The sequence below is a fragment of the Budorcas taxicolor genome, chromosome 13 (assembly GCF_023091745.1).
Source record: "Budorcas taxicolor isolate Tak-1 chromosome 13, Takin1.1, whole genome shotgun sequence".
NCBI classification, from domain to species: domain Eukaryota; kingdom Metazoa; phylum Chordata; class Mammalia; order Artiodactyla; family Bovidae; genus Budorcas; species Budorcas taxicolor.
The window spans coordinates 16,043,116-16,062,430 of NC_068922.1; the positions used below are offsets into that span (position 1 = coordinate 16,043,116).

The following is a 19,315-nucleotide window of genomic DNA, read 5'->3' on the forward strand; positions in this document are numbered from 1 at the left end:
GGAAGAAATGATGCTAAAGCTGAAACTCCAGTACTTTGGACACTTCATGCGAAGAGTTGACTCATTGGAAAAGACTCTGATGCTGGGAGGGATTGGGGGCAGGAGGAGAAGGGGAAGAAAGAGGATGAGATGGCTGGATGGCATCACGGACTCGATGGACCTGAGTCTGAGTGAATGCCAGGAGTTGGTGATGGACACGGAGGCCTGGCGTGCTGCAATTCATGGGGTCGCAAAGAGTCGGACACGACTGAGCGACTGAACTGAAACTGAACTGAAGCTGAAAACCATTACCTATCAAACCATTACAAAATATCTTAAGGGAAAAATCACACATTTCTCTCTCCATTGCCATGTTATTAGCTATAATATTTCACTTAATATTTCTAATGATCAGTTTATGACAATCTCAACTATCTAAAACACAGCTAAAAATCAGAATGGAAACTAAAACGTTAAGTAAGTCAAAACATTGTTCCAATTAACATTTACTGGTCGATTTAATAAATACAATTGTAAGGTACAGTAGAATTTTAAAGATCTAGTAATAGAGGCAAAAGTAAAATGCTACGAGATTACAAAGAAAGAAATCATTAATTCTGACATAGAAAGACAAGAGAAGAAAAAAATCAGGGAGCACTTCCTGGTGAGGGTTTCCTTTGAGCCTTGGAGGCTGATCTGATAAGGACTGCAAGTCGCTGGAGAAGAAAGGGAAGGACTTCCCATCCTGATGGAGCAGCACATCTGGGCAACAGCAAGCATTCTGGTGCTGCTGGCACAGAGGGTGCATGGAGAGAGCTAGTGATCATCACAGCTAGAAATACAGGTTAAGTCGCAACTTTAGGTTCTACGGCAAATTCACAAAATGAGCTCAGACAGCAATGGGAGGCTGGCCAAATACACCTGACCAGTTTTCTCCCTTTCTTCCACTGTCACCTTAGGAATATTTCCAAACGTTTTCACAGGAGATAGAAGCTCATGTTTGGCACTGAGCTCTCCTCCACTATTTATTTTGCTTGAGATGCCTATTCTCCTTCCTCTCCCCCGCAAGCTTTATGCATCCTTTGCTCAGTTCAGTTGCTCAGCTGTGTTTAACTCTTTGTGACCCCATGGACTGCAGCACGCCAGGCTTCCCTGCCTGCCCATCACCAACTACCAGAGCTTGCTCAAACTCGTGTCCAAAGAGTCGGTGATGCCATCCAACCATCTCATCCTCTGTCATCTCCTTCTCCTCCTGTCTTCAATTTTCCCAGCATCAGGGTCTTTTCCAATGAATCAGTTCTTCATATCAGGTTGGCCAAAGTGTTGGAGCTTCAGCTTTAGCATCAGTCCTTCCAATGAATATTCAGGACTGATTTCCTTTAGGATTGACTGGTTTGATCTCCCTGCAGTCCAAGGGACTCTCAAGAGTCTTCTCCAACACCACAGTTCAAAAGCATCAATTCTTCGGTGCTCAGCTTTCTTTATGTTCCAACTCTCATCTCCATACAGTGAGAAAAACCATAGCTCCTGGAAAAACTATAGCTTTGACTACGTGGACCTTTGTCAGCAAAGTAATGTCTCTGTTTTTTAATATGCTGTCTAGGTTTATCATAGTTTTTCTTCCAAGGAGGAACCATCTTTTAATTTCATGCCTGCAGTCACCATTTGCAGTGATTTTGGAGCCCAAGAAAATAAAGTCTCTCACTGTTTTCATTGTTTCCTCATCTTATTCGCCATGAAGTGATGGGACCAGATGCCAGTTTTTGAATGTTGAGTTTTATGACAACTTTTTCACTCTCTTCTACTTTCATCAAGAGGCTCTTTAGTTCTTCTTTGCTTTCTGCCATAAGGGTGGTATCATCTGCATATCTGAAGTTATTGATATTTCTCCCAGCAATCCTGATTCCAGCTTATGAGTTATCCAGCCAGGCATTTCCCATGATGTACACTACATATAAGTTAAATAAGCAGGGTGACAATATACAGCCTTGACGTACTCCTTTCCAGATTTGGAACTAATCTGTTGTTCCATGTCTGGTTCTAACTGTTGCTTCTTGACTTGGATGAAGATTTCTCAGGAAGCAGGTAAGGCAGTCTGGTATTCTCATCTCTTGAAGAATGTTCCACAGTTAGTTGTGATCCACACAGTCAAAGGCTTTGGCATAGTCAATAAAGCAGAAGTAGATGTTTTTCTGGAAACATCCTTTGCTACTTAGCTCAAATAAGCGTATTTGTCACTTTACCAAAGAGTTTTATCCCTTCACTCTCATAATTACCAAACCAGGGCCAGTACCCCCCTGGGGTTCCCATGACATCTCATCTATTACACTACCCCTCATACTATTGTAATCACTGTCTTTCATCTCTTACTAACTGCACATGAATTCCTAGAGTTTACAAATCTGTACCCTTCCATCTAAGATGCGATAAGTATTAAATGCGTGTTTATCAAATAAAAGGAGGAAGCTACTTTAATAATCTAGAGGAGAGGTGCTAAGGCATGAAAGTGAGAATGAAAAGATTAAGACAGAAGCAAAAGCTCATATGTTTTACTAGCAGGAGAGATTTTCAGGGCTTCCCTCTCAATCTACAGATTTTAAGAGTAATTTTGATAAACATGGTCATCTGGTTTTGTTAACTACAAAAAAAAATTTTTAATGAGCAACTTGAATCATTAAGAAAAGATATATATTCAGCATACTTCTGTTTAGCCAGAAGATAAATATTTAATATTCTCAAAATATTTTTGTTCAAATAAACAGGATGCCTTTCTAATACACAGTTACAATGACTACATTTGTGCCTGATGTACATCTGAATAGGTTGTAGGGTTTTACCTCCAGTCTACTCTATGACATGGTTCCTTCCCAATCTGGTCAGCTGGGCCCTGCAGATGCAGGCTAACCAGGTCATTCTAGAGGTAAACTGATACTTTATTTTTCCATTTAGCGTAGAATCACTTATCCCATTCCCTTCCCTGTCCACAGAACTAAACTGCTTGAATCCTGCCCATGAGGGCCTCATGGCAAAACAAACAACTCACAATACTGCCCTGGCTATACAAAAACCTGTCAACTAGGCTGTACAAACAAACATATATTCGTCCATTCATTCCTTACTCAGTAAATAGCTGGGATCTACTCTGTCCCAGGTATGGGCAGGGATCATACCTTATTTTGTATCCCCAGTGATTGATTAGCAAAGTGTATTCCAAATAGAGGACACCTGACAAAGGGGAATAAATGAGAGAATGGCAAACAAATGAGCACATACACATGCATATCTGAACCCCCTTCCCTTAAAGCAAAGGTACTTTCCTGAAGACCAGCTGTCTTTTGCCTAGTCTTCCAAGGCTATACCACAAAACGTATATTCCTACCCACTTCAACTATCTTACAAATGTCAGTCACTTCCAGCAGTTCCCCCAGCATCATTAGAATAGAGTGTGGATCCATGAGAATTATCCTTCAGATAGTACTACCACCAGTTCTCTCCCTTTCTTACAGTGCTAACTGCTGCAAAATCCAAATCCCTGAAAGAATATTAGTGTGAATAAGCACTGCACTTCACTAAATTTTGGTAGACTGGGATACTTGATTAGCTTTTCTACCAAGTGACAAAGCAGTGATCTGGCAAATATTCTGAAAAATTTAAGAGAAAATATTCATGAATATTCTGTAATTTCTCTCCTCCAAAGTAATTCTTAGCCGTACCCTTGGATCTTACTTAAAACATTTTAAGTTTGTTTACTGGCTCATATCAAGGAAAACTAATTGATGAAAACTTCTCAAAGCATCTATCATAATTATTTCATCCCCAATTTTGATACTTCTGCTCACAAATCAATTTTCCCATAGTATTTACTATTAATGTGAACACAATACTTTGGAATGTTGCAATCCCTGCAGCCATCCAAGTTCATGCTACCTGTTAAAGAATTGAGTTTAAAACTCTCTTCCAATGAGTCATTATTTTATATTTGTCTGTAGGACTTTACCTTTCTCAAGCAGTTACCAATATTAAAAATTGGTAAAATACAACATTACTTTGCAAAAAGATAAAACTAACAGTAAACATATTGGCTAAATGATTAAAAACACCATTAGAACAGGTTTGATAAAAACAAGCTTCTAAGAAAAATGTCTATATATATAAGCTGCTTCATGGAAAATTCTATCTGAAAATATAGGTGAAAAAAATCTGAAAGCAAAAACCATTCTTCTACTTTAGTATTTAGTATCTTTTAGTACTATATTTCCTATATTCATATGGTATTTCCTGTCAATATGATAACATTATTTGTAAGTATATGTATGTGTGCATTATGAAAGGCAAGAAGAATATTATTATTCTTTCCCCACATATATTCCAAGTAACAATGATTGTGCCTGAAAATATATAAACTAGAAGAAACTAGTTATTTAAAAAAAATTGTCTGTAAAGGTCAAACTGTATGAATCTGACATTTTCAAACAGATTGGGATTTAATTAATTTATATTTTCCTGAAATAGTAAAAGCAACAAGCTTTTTAAAAAAAATGCCTAATTGTTAGAATCCTGCTATTCAGAGATAAAAAACAATCTTCCGTTTCAGAAGAAAGTGAAGGAGAAAACAGGAGGTAAATAACTGTGAAGCATCCTAGATAATACTATCACATTTTTATAATGAAAAGAGTTTTTTGATTTGAGATCATTTTTGTCCATTTAAATACCTCATTCTTCCATGAAATGAGAACAGACAAGAAAATTTCTATAGTTGCTTTCAGCTGTAATATTCTGTATATTACTAATTAAATTTTATGTTACATTATCTAATATCACTCTCAATCATTTTACATAAGACTTGTAGGAATCTCATAAACTTAACTTTAAACATAGATCATATCAAGTTTTTTTAAAATCCAAAATATTCTATATTTTATATCATCTGAGGTATGCTTATGCTATTCTGATAATATAAAAACAGAATGATATACCCTTCATATGAAAAAGCTGGCATATAAATTTATCAACTGGCTGATTTTAAGCTGTAGATAAAATTAGTTAAATTGCCAGTATTACAAACTTCGCTGAAGGCCTGTATTTTTTAAATTAATTCCTAACTGTCATCTTAGAGATTAACTAGACTACTTCAAATGCTAAAAATCAAAATACAGAAGTATTAATACTTCTTCAAAGATCTATCTGCATTAGTTTAAGATCCATAAGTCAGGCATGCAATTAAAAAAGATTTTGAAAATGTATTCCAGCTTATCTTAAAACTGTCACAGACTATAAATATTGGACTATTTTAACAGAATTAAGCATATATCATAAACAGAAAAAAGCAACTATTCACTGAAAAAAGCAATAAGATCTACCTTTCACTGGCTACATTCATATTTATTACTATTATTTAATCATTTATTCACACAAATAAGAACCAAGCAGTCCTTCTGCTCTGCTATAGGTGGAATTCAAGCTTGTTCTCTTCTGATTTCTGCCATGAACATTAGATTTTAAAATTAGATAAGGATTATATAAATTACTCTTCTCACCCCCAAAATAAATATTGTGAGAGGATCCCGGCAGCAGGAAAGTACGGCTGCAATGGATATGTCACAACCTCTCCTCTCTCTTCAGGCCTCATAATAAAATGATATGCTTCTCCTTTGTGATTTCAGAACAGTAATAATGAGGTGCGTTAATAATTATGCCATTACCTGATCCTGTTCAGATACCAAAATACATCAGAAGAGCAAAAGCACACAGTCTAACTCAAACTCCTCTTTGATAGCTGCTCCTTAAATCGATATCCATAAAAATCTCTAAGTGCCTTAAAGTGCTCCGATTGTGCATCCTGCTGCGGTTCCTACCTTCCTTCGCTCTGGCTGCTCTCTGCCTGGATGGTGTCACCAGCTCCTTTACAATCTGCAAGACTTGAATCATTGCTAGTGAACAAGCCAGAGGCTCCAGCTGCGTCCCCCAGGAATCCAACAGGTTTCACCAGCGCGAGCTCACTGCATCTCTGCTTTCAGGAAGCTCAGAATGAGCACAGTTCAACTCCAGAGGAATACATGCTCTGCTTAGCTCTCCCTGAAGGCTCTGAAGCAGTCAGTAAGATACAGGAGTGGATGGGCTGCATCTCCTTGAAATGAAGGCTTCAAAGTGATTTTTTGCCACATGTGAAAACCACCATCCTCAGAGTCCAAAATGTATAACTTTGCACAGCATTAACAAGTTATATACAAAACAAAATGTAAGTAATCTGTGAAGTACTGAGCACAGTGAAAACATTTTCTGACAAAAGTCACGACAGGGAAAATAAAGTGCTACGCTATAAATCCTCTCACATTGTGGATCACAGATGCTGTGTGCAAGTTTTAAAAAACACACTCAGAAGCAGTCAACCAAAATACCCTGCACTGTCAAAGCCCTGATATTTTTTTTTCAATTTTCTCAAAAATCTCTTATTTGAAATACAGAAAATAAAATGTGGATAAAAATACAACTCTATCTTGCTAACTCCAAGCTTTCAGATCTGCATAGAAGATATGGTACCTCAAAAAATCCCCTAAGAACCCTCTGCCCTCCCCCTCACACAGGCCTCACTGACAGTCTAGCCCCTGCAGCGAGGTCTTGGTCCCACTGCACACCAGAAACCCCCAGAAAGGTTGTAAATTCACTGGTTTCACCATCTGAGGCGTGGGCCAGAGAATAGCAAATCAAGTATAACCACTGTTTCTGCCATATAATTCTTAACAGCCAAGCCGCAACTGTGCTCATTAATATTTAATACTTTTGCCACATGTGCCATTCATCACACAGCAGCCCTTTCACAGTAAACCTACAGAGCTGATTAAAAGAGAGAAACAAGCTTTAGGTTAATACGGTCAAATGTTACATTTACTCAAGTGATTCTTCACCAGCAGTGCATTCCTCCTACTGTCCTGTCGACTTTCCTAGTTGTCTTTCCTTCCCATTTACTGATATTCTTAATGTATCATAAAATAATAGACCCTGGAGCAAATCAAAGGCAGTTTCCTTTACCTCCACACAGTTAAAGGCTTGCTTGTTACCTTCCCATTTTCCAAATGGACAACTGCGGTACCCGGTGAATCAACCATGGCTGGAAGTATAACACAGGCTCCAACCCAAAGGCTTCTGCCTGCCATGGCACCAAGCCTCTTGCGAAAAAATGTACAGTTCCGAAATTCAGGATAAAATTGTCAGCTCTTCAGAGAAGTATTAGAATGTGTGCATACACACCCACCCATAACGTATTCTTGATATGGGTGTTAACGGAAGATGTGTGTGCTCACTCGTGTCCGACTCGGCGACCCCATGGATCGCAGCCAGCCCGGCTCCTCTGTCCATGGGATTTCCCAGGCAAGAATACTAGAGTGAGTAGCCATTCCCTTAGGGGGTCTTCCTGATCCAGGGATAGAACCCGAGTCTCTCGTGTCTCCTGCATTGGCAGGCGGATTCTTTACCACTGTGCCACCTGGGAAGCCCACAAGTGCTACAAACCCTTGGTAGTGAGAAAATATTGGCAAATGGAGGACAAAACCCAGCAGTTCTCTTAACTATTAAAGAGTTTGTCTGTACTTGCAAACCAAATCAACCTAAGACTTCAAATGGGTCAAAGATCAAATTCTAAACCTCAAATCAAAACTGTGCTTTTCAATGCATCCCTTTGAAGACCTGAAACAGGCAAATCAACACTTGGGTCAAATCCTTCAAAAATTCCCCTCCTTCTTTCCATCCCTTGCCCCATTTCCTACGGCAGTTCTGAACATGAAGTAGTAGTAGTGATGGTCACTCAGTCGTGTCCGACTCTTTGTGACCCTATCGACAGTAGCCCACCAGACTCCTCTATCCATGGAATTCTCCAGGCAAGAATACTTCAGTGGGTTGCCATTTCCTGCTCCAGGGGATCTTCCAGACCCAAGGATCGAACCTGGGTCACCTGCACTTCAGGCAGATTCTCTACCGTCTGAGCTACCAGGGAAGCCTGAGCAAGAAACAGGGGTTAAATATCTAGTGGCTTTATTTTCCAGTCCTTTGCAAGTCCAGCTCCTGAGAAAGTACTTCCATTTTCCTAGGAAAGAACAGATGTTTGTGAAAAGTACTTTCTGGTAGCTTTGCTTTCTCTTTCCATCATATAGGACATCATCCTCCCAGTCAACTCTGTTCTCCATATCTGACCAGTGAAGAGAAGAACATCTGTATTTGTGTTTCCATAAATTGTGATTATCGTCACTCCCTGTCCTCATGGATATCAGTATTGATTTTGTAAATGAAAATCATACAACGACCAGTTTGAACACACTGGTTCACCACTGTCAACCTCTGCCAAGCCACAGTTTGTTCTTGTTTCTCTCATTCGCTTCTCATGCTTTTATCACACACTGCATCACTTAAAATATCTGCACATATATTCTAATATAGGGAGCTGAGCTGTACTCTAAAATACCAAGATCACAGAATACAAGGACAGACTGAGGAACACTTGCAGATTAGAGGAAGAGTGAAGAGTCGGGATAACTAAACGGAACACGTGATTCCAGACCAGATACTGGACCAGAAAGGGATGAAGGAAAATATACGACATTTTGAGACAGCTGGCAAAATTTGAATGCAATCTATAGATTATCAATGTTAATCTCCTGACTATGACCACTCAAGGGCAGTTACGTAACAGAATATCTTGGATGTTAGGAAATATACCCTGAAGTACTTAAGGGTAAATACATTCATTTACTCTCTAATCGGAGAAGGCAATGGCACCCCACTCCAGTACTCTTGCCAGGAAACTCCCATGGACACGACTGACCAACTTCACTTCACTTCATGTTTATAATATGTTTAAATCATAAAGGACAGTAATTTAAAATGAGATAAATAATGTAAAAAGAATTATACATTTGTATATATGCCGTGTTTCAGTTAATTCTGTATATGTATATACATGTTTACATACATACAGGTGCGTGTTTCTGTACATGCTAAGTTGCTCCAGTCATGTCCAACTCCTTGCGACTCTATGGACTGCAGCCCACCAGGCTCCTCTGTCCATGGGATTCTCCAGGCAAGAATACTGGAGTGGGCTGCCATGCCCTTGGTGCAGGCGATCTTCCTGACCCAGGGATCAAATCTGTGTCTCTTTTGTCTCCTGCATTGGCAGACAGGTTCTTTATCACTAGTGCACTGGGAATACATACATGGGCAATTTCATATTTGCTTTCTTCACCCCAGAAATCATTCTGAACCCTCCTGGATCGCAAATTTTCAAGGCCCACAAACCTCTGGGCTAACTCTGGCACAGGTAGTCTTAAAAGAATTAGTTTTGCCACCAAAGCTAATCTGGAGGAGACGCCTTCGGCAGAGCGGTCCTCCACTCTGATGTCCTTTACATCAGGAAGGATGTCTCCTTCCTCTCATCTTAAGAAAAAGGCCAACCATCACCCATCTTACTACGGCGCAGAGCCCCAAAGGGTAAAACGTGGGAGGTGGGGACAAAGAAAATTCAACAGCTCCTCTGATCAAGACACAGGTAACATGAGCCCATTCAACTCATTAAGATATGAGTTTTTAATAAAATTTTACTTTATAGTGAATAATTATCAAGATTTATCAGGTTTGTTGTTTCAACCAACTGCATTAGAATAAAACTCTGGGAGGAAAGTGGAATGAATGTATATTTCAGGGGGGAATAAAGGATAGTACCTAGAATCTCCAGCAACCAAGGAATAGCCTTTCAATTTTTTTTAGATGGATGGAATTGGGTATCAAACCACTGCGATATTTAAACCCTGCTGGATAAACTTACAAGAGGCATCTAACAGTTTTCAACTACTTAATATGTTTCCTTATCGGCCCTCTAGCACGAAGAATTGGTTTACTCACAGTCTTTTAATCATTGGTTCATGCTTAGCCCAGTTTTATTTATTCACTTAATGCCACAAAGCAACCATCAAAACAAAAACTAGGACCTTAATAATCTACATGTAACCTGCGGTTCCTCCAACCACCAATTCATTCCCCCCTGCTTTCAACTCAAAGAATCATCCTGAATCCAGTAGCTATCGTTCCACTGGTTTCCTTTCTATGTTATTACACACATACACAAAACCCTATTTGTTCCTGTTTGGTTGCTCTGAACCTTATAAAAAGGGCATCATATTTTATGTGATGTTTTGGGAATTAGATATTTTTTCTTTAAAATTAATTCTATTACATTCTAGACCAGTGAATCTCAATCTTCAATACACACTGTAATTATCTGGGAAATTTTTTAAAGTATGATGTCTAGGCCCATACACAGGGATTTTGACCTCACTATCCTGGGGTGCAGCCTGGGCACATAAACATTAACAGCTCCCCCAAATGATAACATTCAGTCAAGGTTAAGAACCACTGTAGAACTATTCTAGAAGAATGACACAGGAAAAGCTAACTATATGTGAATAAGTAAGCATGAAAAGTACAGAATGTCATGAATGCCCTATTACCATTTTTATACATACATGAGGGGGGAGAGAGAGTTGGCGGTATGAAGAAAAATATCAAAATGATACCAATGATTTTTCCTCTGGTGGCATTATAAATAAATTTTTAGTCTTCTTTGGCTAGACTTTTCCACAGAGAACACATTTTACTACTTTTTTTTAAGGAATTATACTTTGCCTTTTTTTTTTTAAATAATCTGCATCATCTCACCAAAAGAGATATATATATATAGAAAACAAGTAACTATAGGAAAAGAGGCTCAACATCTGGTCATTAGAGAATTTCAGATTAAGACAACGAGATATCAATACACATCTATCAGAATGGCTAAACTCCAACACTCTGACAGCATCAGAGTGCTGATGATCAAACGCTGGCAAGGATGTGGAGCAACAGGAACTCTCATAACCTGCTGATGGGAATGCAAAATAGCACAGTCACTCTGGAAGACAATCTGGCAGTTTCTCACAAGACTGAATATGCTAATATACTATGCTAATATGATCTACCAATTGTGCTCCTTAGTATTTACCCAAATGAGTGCAATACTTACATTCACATAAAAACCTTTATATTTATAATCGACAAACACCTGGAAGCAACCAAAACATTCTTCAGTAGGTGAATTCTGAATAAACAAACTGTGATACATCCAGGCAATGGAATATTATTCAGCAATAAAAGGAAATGAGCTATCAAGCACAACAAGACATAGAGGAATCTTCAACGCATATTGTTAAGTCAAAGAAGTCAATCTGAAATAAGCTACACAGTACATGATTCCAACCATTTGACATTCTGGAAAAGGCAAAAAAAACTATAGAGACAATAAAATGATCAGCAGTTGCCAAGAATTTGGGAAGAAGGAAGAAAGAATCAATACGTGGATTTTTAGGGCAGTGCAACTACTCTGTATATTACTGTCATGACAGAAACATGTCATACATTTGTCAAGACTCATAGAGCAAATGACTCAAAGAGGGAACCCTAAAGTAAACTATGGACTTTAGTTAACAATATTGCTTCAATATTGGCTCATCAATTGCAGTAAATGTACCACACTGGTGTAAGATGTTAGCAACAGCAGTATAATGGAACTCTTGGTACTTTCCACTCAAATTTTCTGTAAACCTAAACTTCTCTGGAAAAAAAAACTCTTTATAAAAAATTACAAAGGAATTAATCTATGTTTAATATATATTTAATCTGCATCCCACTCTTCAGACTTTAATGCAAAGATAAATCCAAAGAGTACAGAGTTTAACAGCAGAGAGACTGCTTAACACAAAAATCTGAACTGCCTATATACATGAGAGACCCACGTGGCCTGGAGGACAAGGAATATTATAATTGCCTTTGTGATTTTAATCATCTGCATCATCTCACCAAAAGATAGATAGATAGATAGATATAGAAAACAAGTAACTATAGGAAAGGAGGCTCAACATCTGGTCATTAGAGAATTTCAAATTAAGACAAACACTGTAAGCTACTGTAAGCTGCCTACAAACACTTGTAAGCTACTTTTTTTTTTTAACAGAAAAACTCTTACTTCAGTCTTGGATCCTACATTTGAATTTCTGTAGGCCAAAACCTCTAAAACCACTAACTTTTGGCCAAGCCTCAACACTGCTGATTTACTTTTGCTTCCTATCACTTCCAAATCCAGCATCGCCAGAGCAGAACCAAGGGAGAAAACCCATGAGCAAATGAGAAAGATGATGAGAGAGAGAGAAACCCAGCAGGCTGGAGAGACAGCACTCTCCATCTGCTTCTATGTGGACATTTCAACTGTGCCATTTTCCTTTCTCCAAAGGAGAATACAAGGCAAAAATCAACTTCTTTCAGATGAAAGGGGATCACGAACAGGAACTGTGTAACAAATGATGTAAAGAAAAAACAGTCTGGCAGAGGAAACTAATGTTTTCCCACCATATCTCGTTCAACAAAACAACAAAAGAAACAGGAAGAGAGAAAGAATAAGATTGAATTTGATCTCATTTGTACATTCATTCTTTCTCACGTTCATTTAATAAAACCATGAACAAGTTCACTGAAGCATATTCGTGGCCCTAAGTGAAAAGAAATACAAGAGAATCATATATTCTAAAGCAGAATTATACCACTATCCATAACAAACAGTGTTACAGATACTTCAAACCAACTCCTTAGAATATTAAAGAACCACAAACACTAATTTAACAAAGTCTCTGCTTTTTTTCAATTTACATCTTTAATAGTTTTTATTTCAAAAAGAATACATGCTTATTGTAGGAAAAAACTATCCAAAAATAAGTCAAAAGAAAATAAAAATCTTTCTCAGGCCCACTATATAGAGATAAGCACTGCTAACAACCTTTTAGACTTTTCATGTACTTTCTGCTTGCTGATTTAGCAAAAATGAGGTAACAGTATGCATACTCTTTTGGAACTAATTTGTATTTTCACATTTCTGACTATTTCATCAACATCTCTTTCATAAAATAAACACAGACAAGGCTATTTGCTCTGTGCTCTGTCCACAAAATTTTTTTATCAAATAAATAACAGCCCAGCATCTTTTCATTCTTGGCAAAGATTCAGATTCTTTTTCTACCCAATTTTCAGAAAACTTCTTTGGTTTTCCTGGAAATATATTTCAGAATTAAACTACTGTCATTCTTTTTTCAGAACATGTAGATAAATGAGAAGGAAAAAATGTGAGAGGCTACCCCTCTCATGACAAAAATAATCTGTAATTATTCAAGATGTCAGTCAGCCTGCAGATAGAAAAACACTACTGAATATTAAGCTATAAACCCACCTCTGACTGGTCTCCTCTTGGATTAATAAACCAGTTAATATACTTCACTTTCTTGTCATTCTACGTTAAGGATGAGATATAATCACTTTGCTCTAGAATTTTGAAAACCAATCTCTACAAACTCATCAATATAAAATACAATATATATTGTTTATAAAAAATAAAAGTTGCACACTCTTTCTATACCTAAAACTATACTATTTTCTGTCCAGTGTCCCTAACAATTCATAATGAGCATTTAAAAGTTAACATTGCCAAAAGCTCCTAATCTTGACAGATTTTCTTCACAGGTATAAAGGTAAATGTCCTGATACTGTAGGATGTGGAAGGAGCCACAGAACATGTGTTTATGGATGATAACATTATCCTTCTTTTACATAATCTCCAAGAATATTAGATATAGTAACTGCTTATGAATGAAGTACCTGTATTAATGTAATCAAGCTAGCGATTCTTTCAAAACTAGTTTTAAAAAATATTTTACCACAGGGCAATCCAATTTACTTATAAAAAGCAACCAAGAAAATTTTCAACTCTGTAGCTCAGTGGAAACTGTCATAAATATGCACAAAATATGCTTTACAAACAAGGGAAATATAGACATATTATCCCAATATAACTTCACAAATTCTTAACATACTGTCTGTATACCATAAGTGCATATTAAAGGCAATAAAATCTTATTAATCCATACAAAATATTAAGCACTCAGGACGTATGCACAACACCTAGCAGGCACCGAGGAGATAACAACATCAGCTGCTGGTTATTTCAGGGGTGATCAACCTTCCACCCTTCCTTTCTTCCAAGAGAAACTGGCATTAAGTAATCATACAACTAATTATTGAATGACAACTGAATTGACTACTGTGAATAATTACTAGATGACTGAGCATGTGTCCTTAAGTGGAAAAAGTGTGAATTAAAGGCCATACCTAGTACATTATAACTGAACATATTCCAATTTCTGAGTTACCACATATTAAATTTTTAAAGTAAGCTTCCTTCTATGCAGAAATGACCTCTCTTCTGACTTTCCCCAAGCTACATATAGATGAATGCAGATATGGAAAGAAAAGAGGCTTGCTAGTCATAATAAGGAAACTTAAATATGACTTTATTTTCAAAATCAAGAATTCAAAGAAAACACAACATCCAGGCAATCTGACCTACTCCAGATACTAACAAAACTATAAAATAACATTAGTTTTTAAAAATTCATTACCATTAAGAAAACACATATAAAAAATAATTGACGTCTATGTTTATCCCTTAAATCACAACTCAATTTAGAATAAATCATAATTCATCACATTTAGCATCAAATATTTGTATGTGGATATACATATACATATATGTAACATACAAATAAGAAGACATAGGTATTTCTAGAGAGTTCACAAAAGTGCTTGTGTATATAAACATAGCAGTCCCTTCAACATTCAAAAAGATCTTTCCAGTTTCCTCAATGTAAAATCTGCAATCACCATAGCACATTAACCACCAGGTGAGTCCCTGACAGAACAGTACATTAAGCAAAAATGATCCTATCATTCTCTGTTCGTCCTCTCTCTGAAACCTTCTTCTTCCTCTGCCTTTTCTGTATACTGTGAATTCTCTCTCCTCTGATCACCGCAAAATGATGCATGTCCCAAAAGAAACAAATAAAGCTCCAATAAACATACAAAAACTGTACTGTTCCATAATAAATTTTTGGAGACAGAGAAGCATTATCCAAGGTTAAAAATCTGTGATTTTTCAGGAAGAATTCTGGAAGTCTATTTTAGAAGGATATGATACAACAGAAAGTGTAAATAGTGAGCACATGAAAAAAGATATCCTAACCATGATACACCACCTCAACACCATTAGGATGGCTGCTGTCCAAAAAACAGAAAATAACAAGTGTTGGAAAGGATGTGGAGAAATTGGAATTCCTGTACAATTAAAAATGGTGTGGCCACTATGAAAAACAGTATGGCAATTTCTAAAAAAATTAAACATAGAATTGCCATGTTATATACATCAATTCCACTTCTGGGTATGTACTCAACAGGAAGCAGGATCTCAGAGGGATATTTGTACACCTAGGTTCACAACAGTGTTGTTATTCACAGAAACCAAAAGGTGGAAGCAAACCAAGTATCCATCAACAGATGAACAGATAAACAAAATGTAAGCCATACAGTGGAATATTATTCAGCCTTAAAAAGTAACGAAAGTCTGATACATGCTATAGCAAGGATGAACTTTGAGGACAGTATGCTAATTGAAATAAGCCAGTCACAAAAAGACAAATACTATTTGCTCCCTCATACAAGAGGTACCCAGAGCAGTCATAGTCATAGAGACAGCAAGTAGAATGGTGGTTGCTAAGGGATCAGGGGAGGGGAACATGAAGCTGTTTAATGAATACAGAGTTTCAGTTTTGCAAGACACAGAGTTCTGGAGATTGGTTGCACTATAATGTGAATATACTCAACACTATGCTAGCAAAGTAATGCTCAAAATTCTCCAAGCTAGGCTTCAACAGTACCTGAATCAAGAAATTCCAGATCCTCAAGCTGGATTTAGAAAAGGCAGAGAAACCAGAGATCAAATTGCCAACATCCATTGGATCGTCGAAAAATCAAGAGAGTTCCAGAAAAACATCTACTTCTGCTTTACTGACTACGCCAAAGCCTTTGGCTATGTGGATTACAACAAACTGGAAAATTCTTAGTTGGTCTGGGAATACCAGACCAACTTACCTGCCTCTTGAGAAAGCTGTACGCAGGTAAAACATGGAACAATGGACTGGTTCAAAATTGGGAAAGGACTATGTCAAGGCTGTATATTGTCATCCTACTTATTTAATTTATATGCAGAGTATATCATGCAAAATGCAGGGCTGGATGAAGCACAAGCTGGAATCAAGATTGCCAGATACTGAGGAAATATCAATAACCTCAGATATGCAGATGATACCACCCTTATAGCAGAAAGCGAAGAAGAACTAAAGAGCCTCTTGATGAAGGTGAAAGGGGAGAGTGAAAAAGCTGGCTTAAAACTCAACATTCAAAAAACGAAGATCATGGCATCCAGTCCCATTACTTCATGGCAAATAGATGGAGAAACAACGGAAACAGTGAGAGACTTTATTTTCTTGGGCTCCAAAATCACTGCAGATGGTGACTACAGCCATGAACTTAAAAGATGCTTGCTCCCTGGAAGAAAAGCTATGACCAACCTGCTGCTGCTGCTGCTAAGTCGCTTCAGTCATGGCCAACTCTGTGCAACCCCACAAGCAGCAGCCCATCAGGCTCCCCTGTCCCTGGGATTCTCCAGGCAAGAACACTGGAGTGGGTTGCCATTTCCTTCTCCAATGCATGAAAGGAAAAGTGAAAGTGAAGTCCTCAATCACATCCGACTCTTAGCAACCCCATGGACTGCAGCCGACCAGGCTCCTCCATCCAAGGGAATTTCCAGGCAAGAGTACTGGAATGGGTTGCCATTGCCTTCTCCAATGACCAACCTAGAAAGCATATTAAAAAGAAGAGACATTACTTTGCCAACAAATGTTCATATAGTGAAGGCCATGTTTTTTCCAACAGTCATGTATGAATGTGAGAATTGAATCATACAGGAGGCTGGGCATCAAAGAACCGATGCTTTTGAACTGTGGGGTTAGAGAAGTCTCTTGAGAGTCCCTTGGACTGCAAGGAGATCCAACCAGTCCATCCTAAAGGAAATCAGTCCTGGGTGTTCACTGGAAGGACTGATGTTGAAGCTGAAGCTCCAATACTTTGGCCACCTGATTCAAAGAGTCAACTCATTAGAAAAGACCCTGATGCTGGGAAAGATTGAACACAAGAGGAGAAGGACAAGGAGAATGAAAGAGGACAAGATGGTTGGATGCCACCACCGATTCCATGGCCATGGTTTGAGCAAGCTCTGGGAGATGGTGAAGGACAAGGAAGCCTGACATGCTGCAGTCCATGGGGGTAGCAAAGAATCAGACATGACTGAATGACTGAACAACAACTGAACGGTACTCTTAAAAATGGTTAAGATGGCATTTTGCATTTTGGATATTTTACCACAATTTTTTTTTTTAAGTTATCCTGTCTAAAAATCAAATATGCAACTGAAAGCAACTTTATGTTGTTTTGAGCCTACTAAGCTAGTCATGGTGAAACTGATAATCTGTATATCGATTACCAAGGTCACTATAAATTGATGTCATTTTTTAAGAAAGACAGGAAAATATAAGCAAACATATTTCAGTATTATAAATCTAGCCTAAGGAATTACAAGCTTTTTTTACAGAAATAGGGCAAAATCACCAATGATATTCATTTTGCAAACCTTTTTATAAATAAACCATCTTAAAAAACAAAAAAAATAGGAAATAGTTAAACAAGTTACTATGCATTGTTACCTTTAAGGAATGAAATTATGAATTCTAATTATAAAAACTATTATGGAAATATGGTAACTGTCTAAAATCAATGTTAGAAATCCAAATATAAAAGTACATATACACTATGAACCCAATTATATCAAAATATATATAGTGAGACAATACCAGAGGGTCATATGCAAAAAAGCAAATGAATGGGGTTACCAAAGACTTTCTCCCCTTTCCAAATGGACTTATTTTAATGTTACAGTTATACTTTAAAACAACAACAATGAAAGGGGATTAGTGAAGATGAAGAAAACAGATTCGATGAGATTCGGTAAAATTAAGTACAAAATGGAGGCAAAATGGAGAGTGTTCATCTAAACTAAAGTTGCCAACTTTAATCCTCTCCAAACACCTATTTCTACCAATGCTGAATTCACCTCCATTTCTTAGTCTCTCAACTACAGATCTTTACGCCTGTCATTTCTTCTGTTTAGAACCCTCTCCCCCTTGCTCTCCACTTAGCCAACCTCAGCTGGAAGATGATTTCCCCCGGGCAGGCTTCCCGTGTCCCCCAGGGAGAGGCTCCTGGCTCCTTGCAGACACCTACATTTTCTGTCTGCACTCCCAGCACTGGGGTGTCCTTCTTCCCCACTAGTTAAGGGCTCCATGAGATGCTGGTCTTGTCCTTGTCTATTAATAAATCCCCAAGACCAACACAGCAGTAGCGCATGGGGAGGTGCTCACTAAATGCTTGTTAGTACTAAACAAAAGCATTATTAATATTTATTCCAAGTCATGGACTCTCTTCCTTAAAATCTGTTTTAAAATCAGACTCAAACGCAACTCTTAAAATATTTTAAGAAATTAATTTATATCACCTGTCTCAGTGTTGTCTAAAAACAAGTTTGAACCTCTTACACTTTTGCAATAGTCCATCAATTTTCTAGCTTCCAATATGCCTTTCAATTATTAAACTTTTAAGAGTTATAACTATAGATGGTAAGTATTCTGACATTTCACATTAAATCTAATGTAACCCATAAATCTCTAAAGCCGAATGGGAATTGGAGCCTTGATATGTTCATTTATTCTATTTTAGCTAAAGAAAATTTATTAGGACAAAGAAGCACCAGGTTATGGGAAGGGCTAATCTTTAGCGAAGCAAATTCAATTAATAGATGAAGAGCTGCAGCTGGTTTACTGTTATTAAAAAAAAAAAAAAACTAAATTCAACACTGCTATACCTTCTATCTTCACAGTACCTGTTCAAGAGCATCTTGAGATTTCTATCAGTGTAATTCAAAACAGAAACCATACAGAAAGGAATTTCTCTTGATAAAAGCCAAATGTTGTCTCCTTTCAAGATCATCTCACATTCTAGAAAATATTTTATTGCCATTTTTCAAAACCTTCATAATTAAGCAAAACAGAAACTTGCAAAGCAGAACGATAAATCCTATTCTGATGGAAGAGATTTGAATTCTATTTCAATTAAAGAAGAAATGGGAAAATTTTCTGTGAAAGAACCAAATGGGAAGGAAATGGAGCGATCACCTCATAGTCCCCCTGTCCCTTCCAGAAGACTTCCTGAAGGAATGCCCCCAAATCTGTCACACAGGCCAGGGTGGATCCCGGCAGAGGAGCCTCAGACA

At 37.6% G+C, this 19,315-nt stretch overlaps 1 protein-coding gene across 1 annotated transcript in view; it reads right to left on the reverse strand.

Moving 5' to 3' along the window:
• Window positions 1–5,907, reverse strand: part of USP6NL (USP6 N-terminal like) — a 99,250-nt gene extending 93,343 nt beyond the window's left edge. Inside the window, exon 1 of the mRNA XM_052651090.1 lies at window positions 5,835–5,907. Within this exon, the coding sequence (XP_052507050.1) occupies window positions 5,835–5,907 (73 nt within the window). The remainder of the gene's footprint in view (window positions 1–5,834) is intronic.
• Window positions 5,908–19,315: the final 13,408 nt, after the last annotated feature.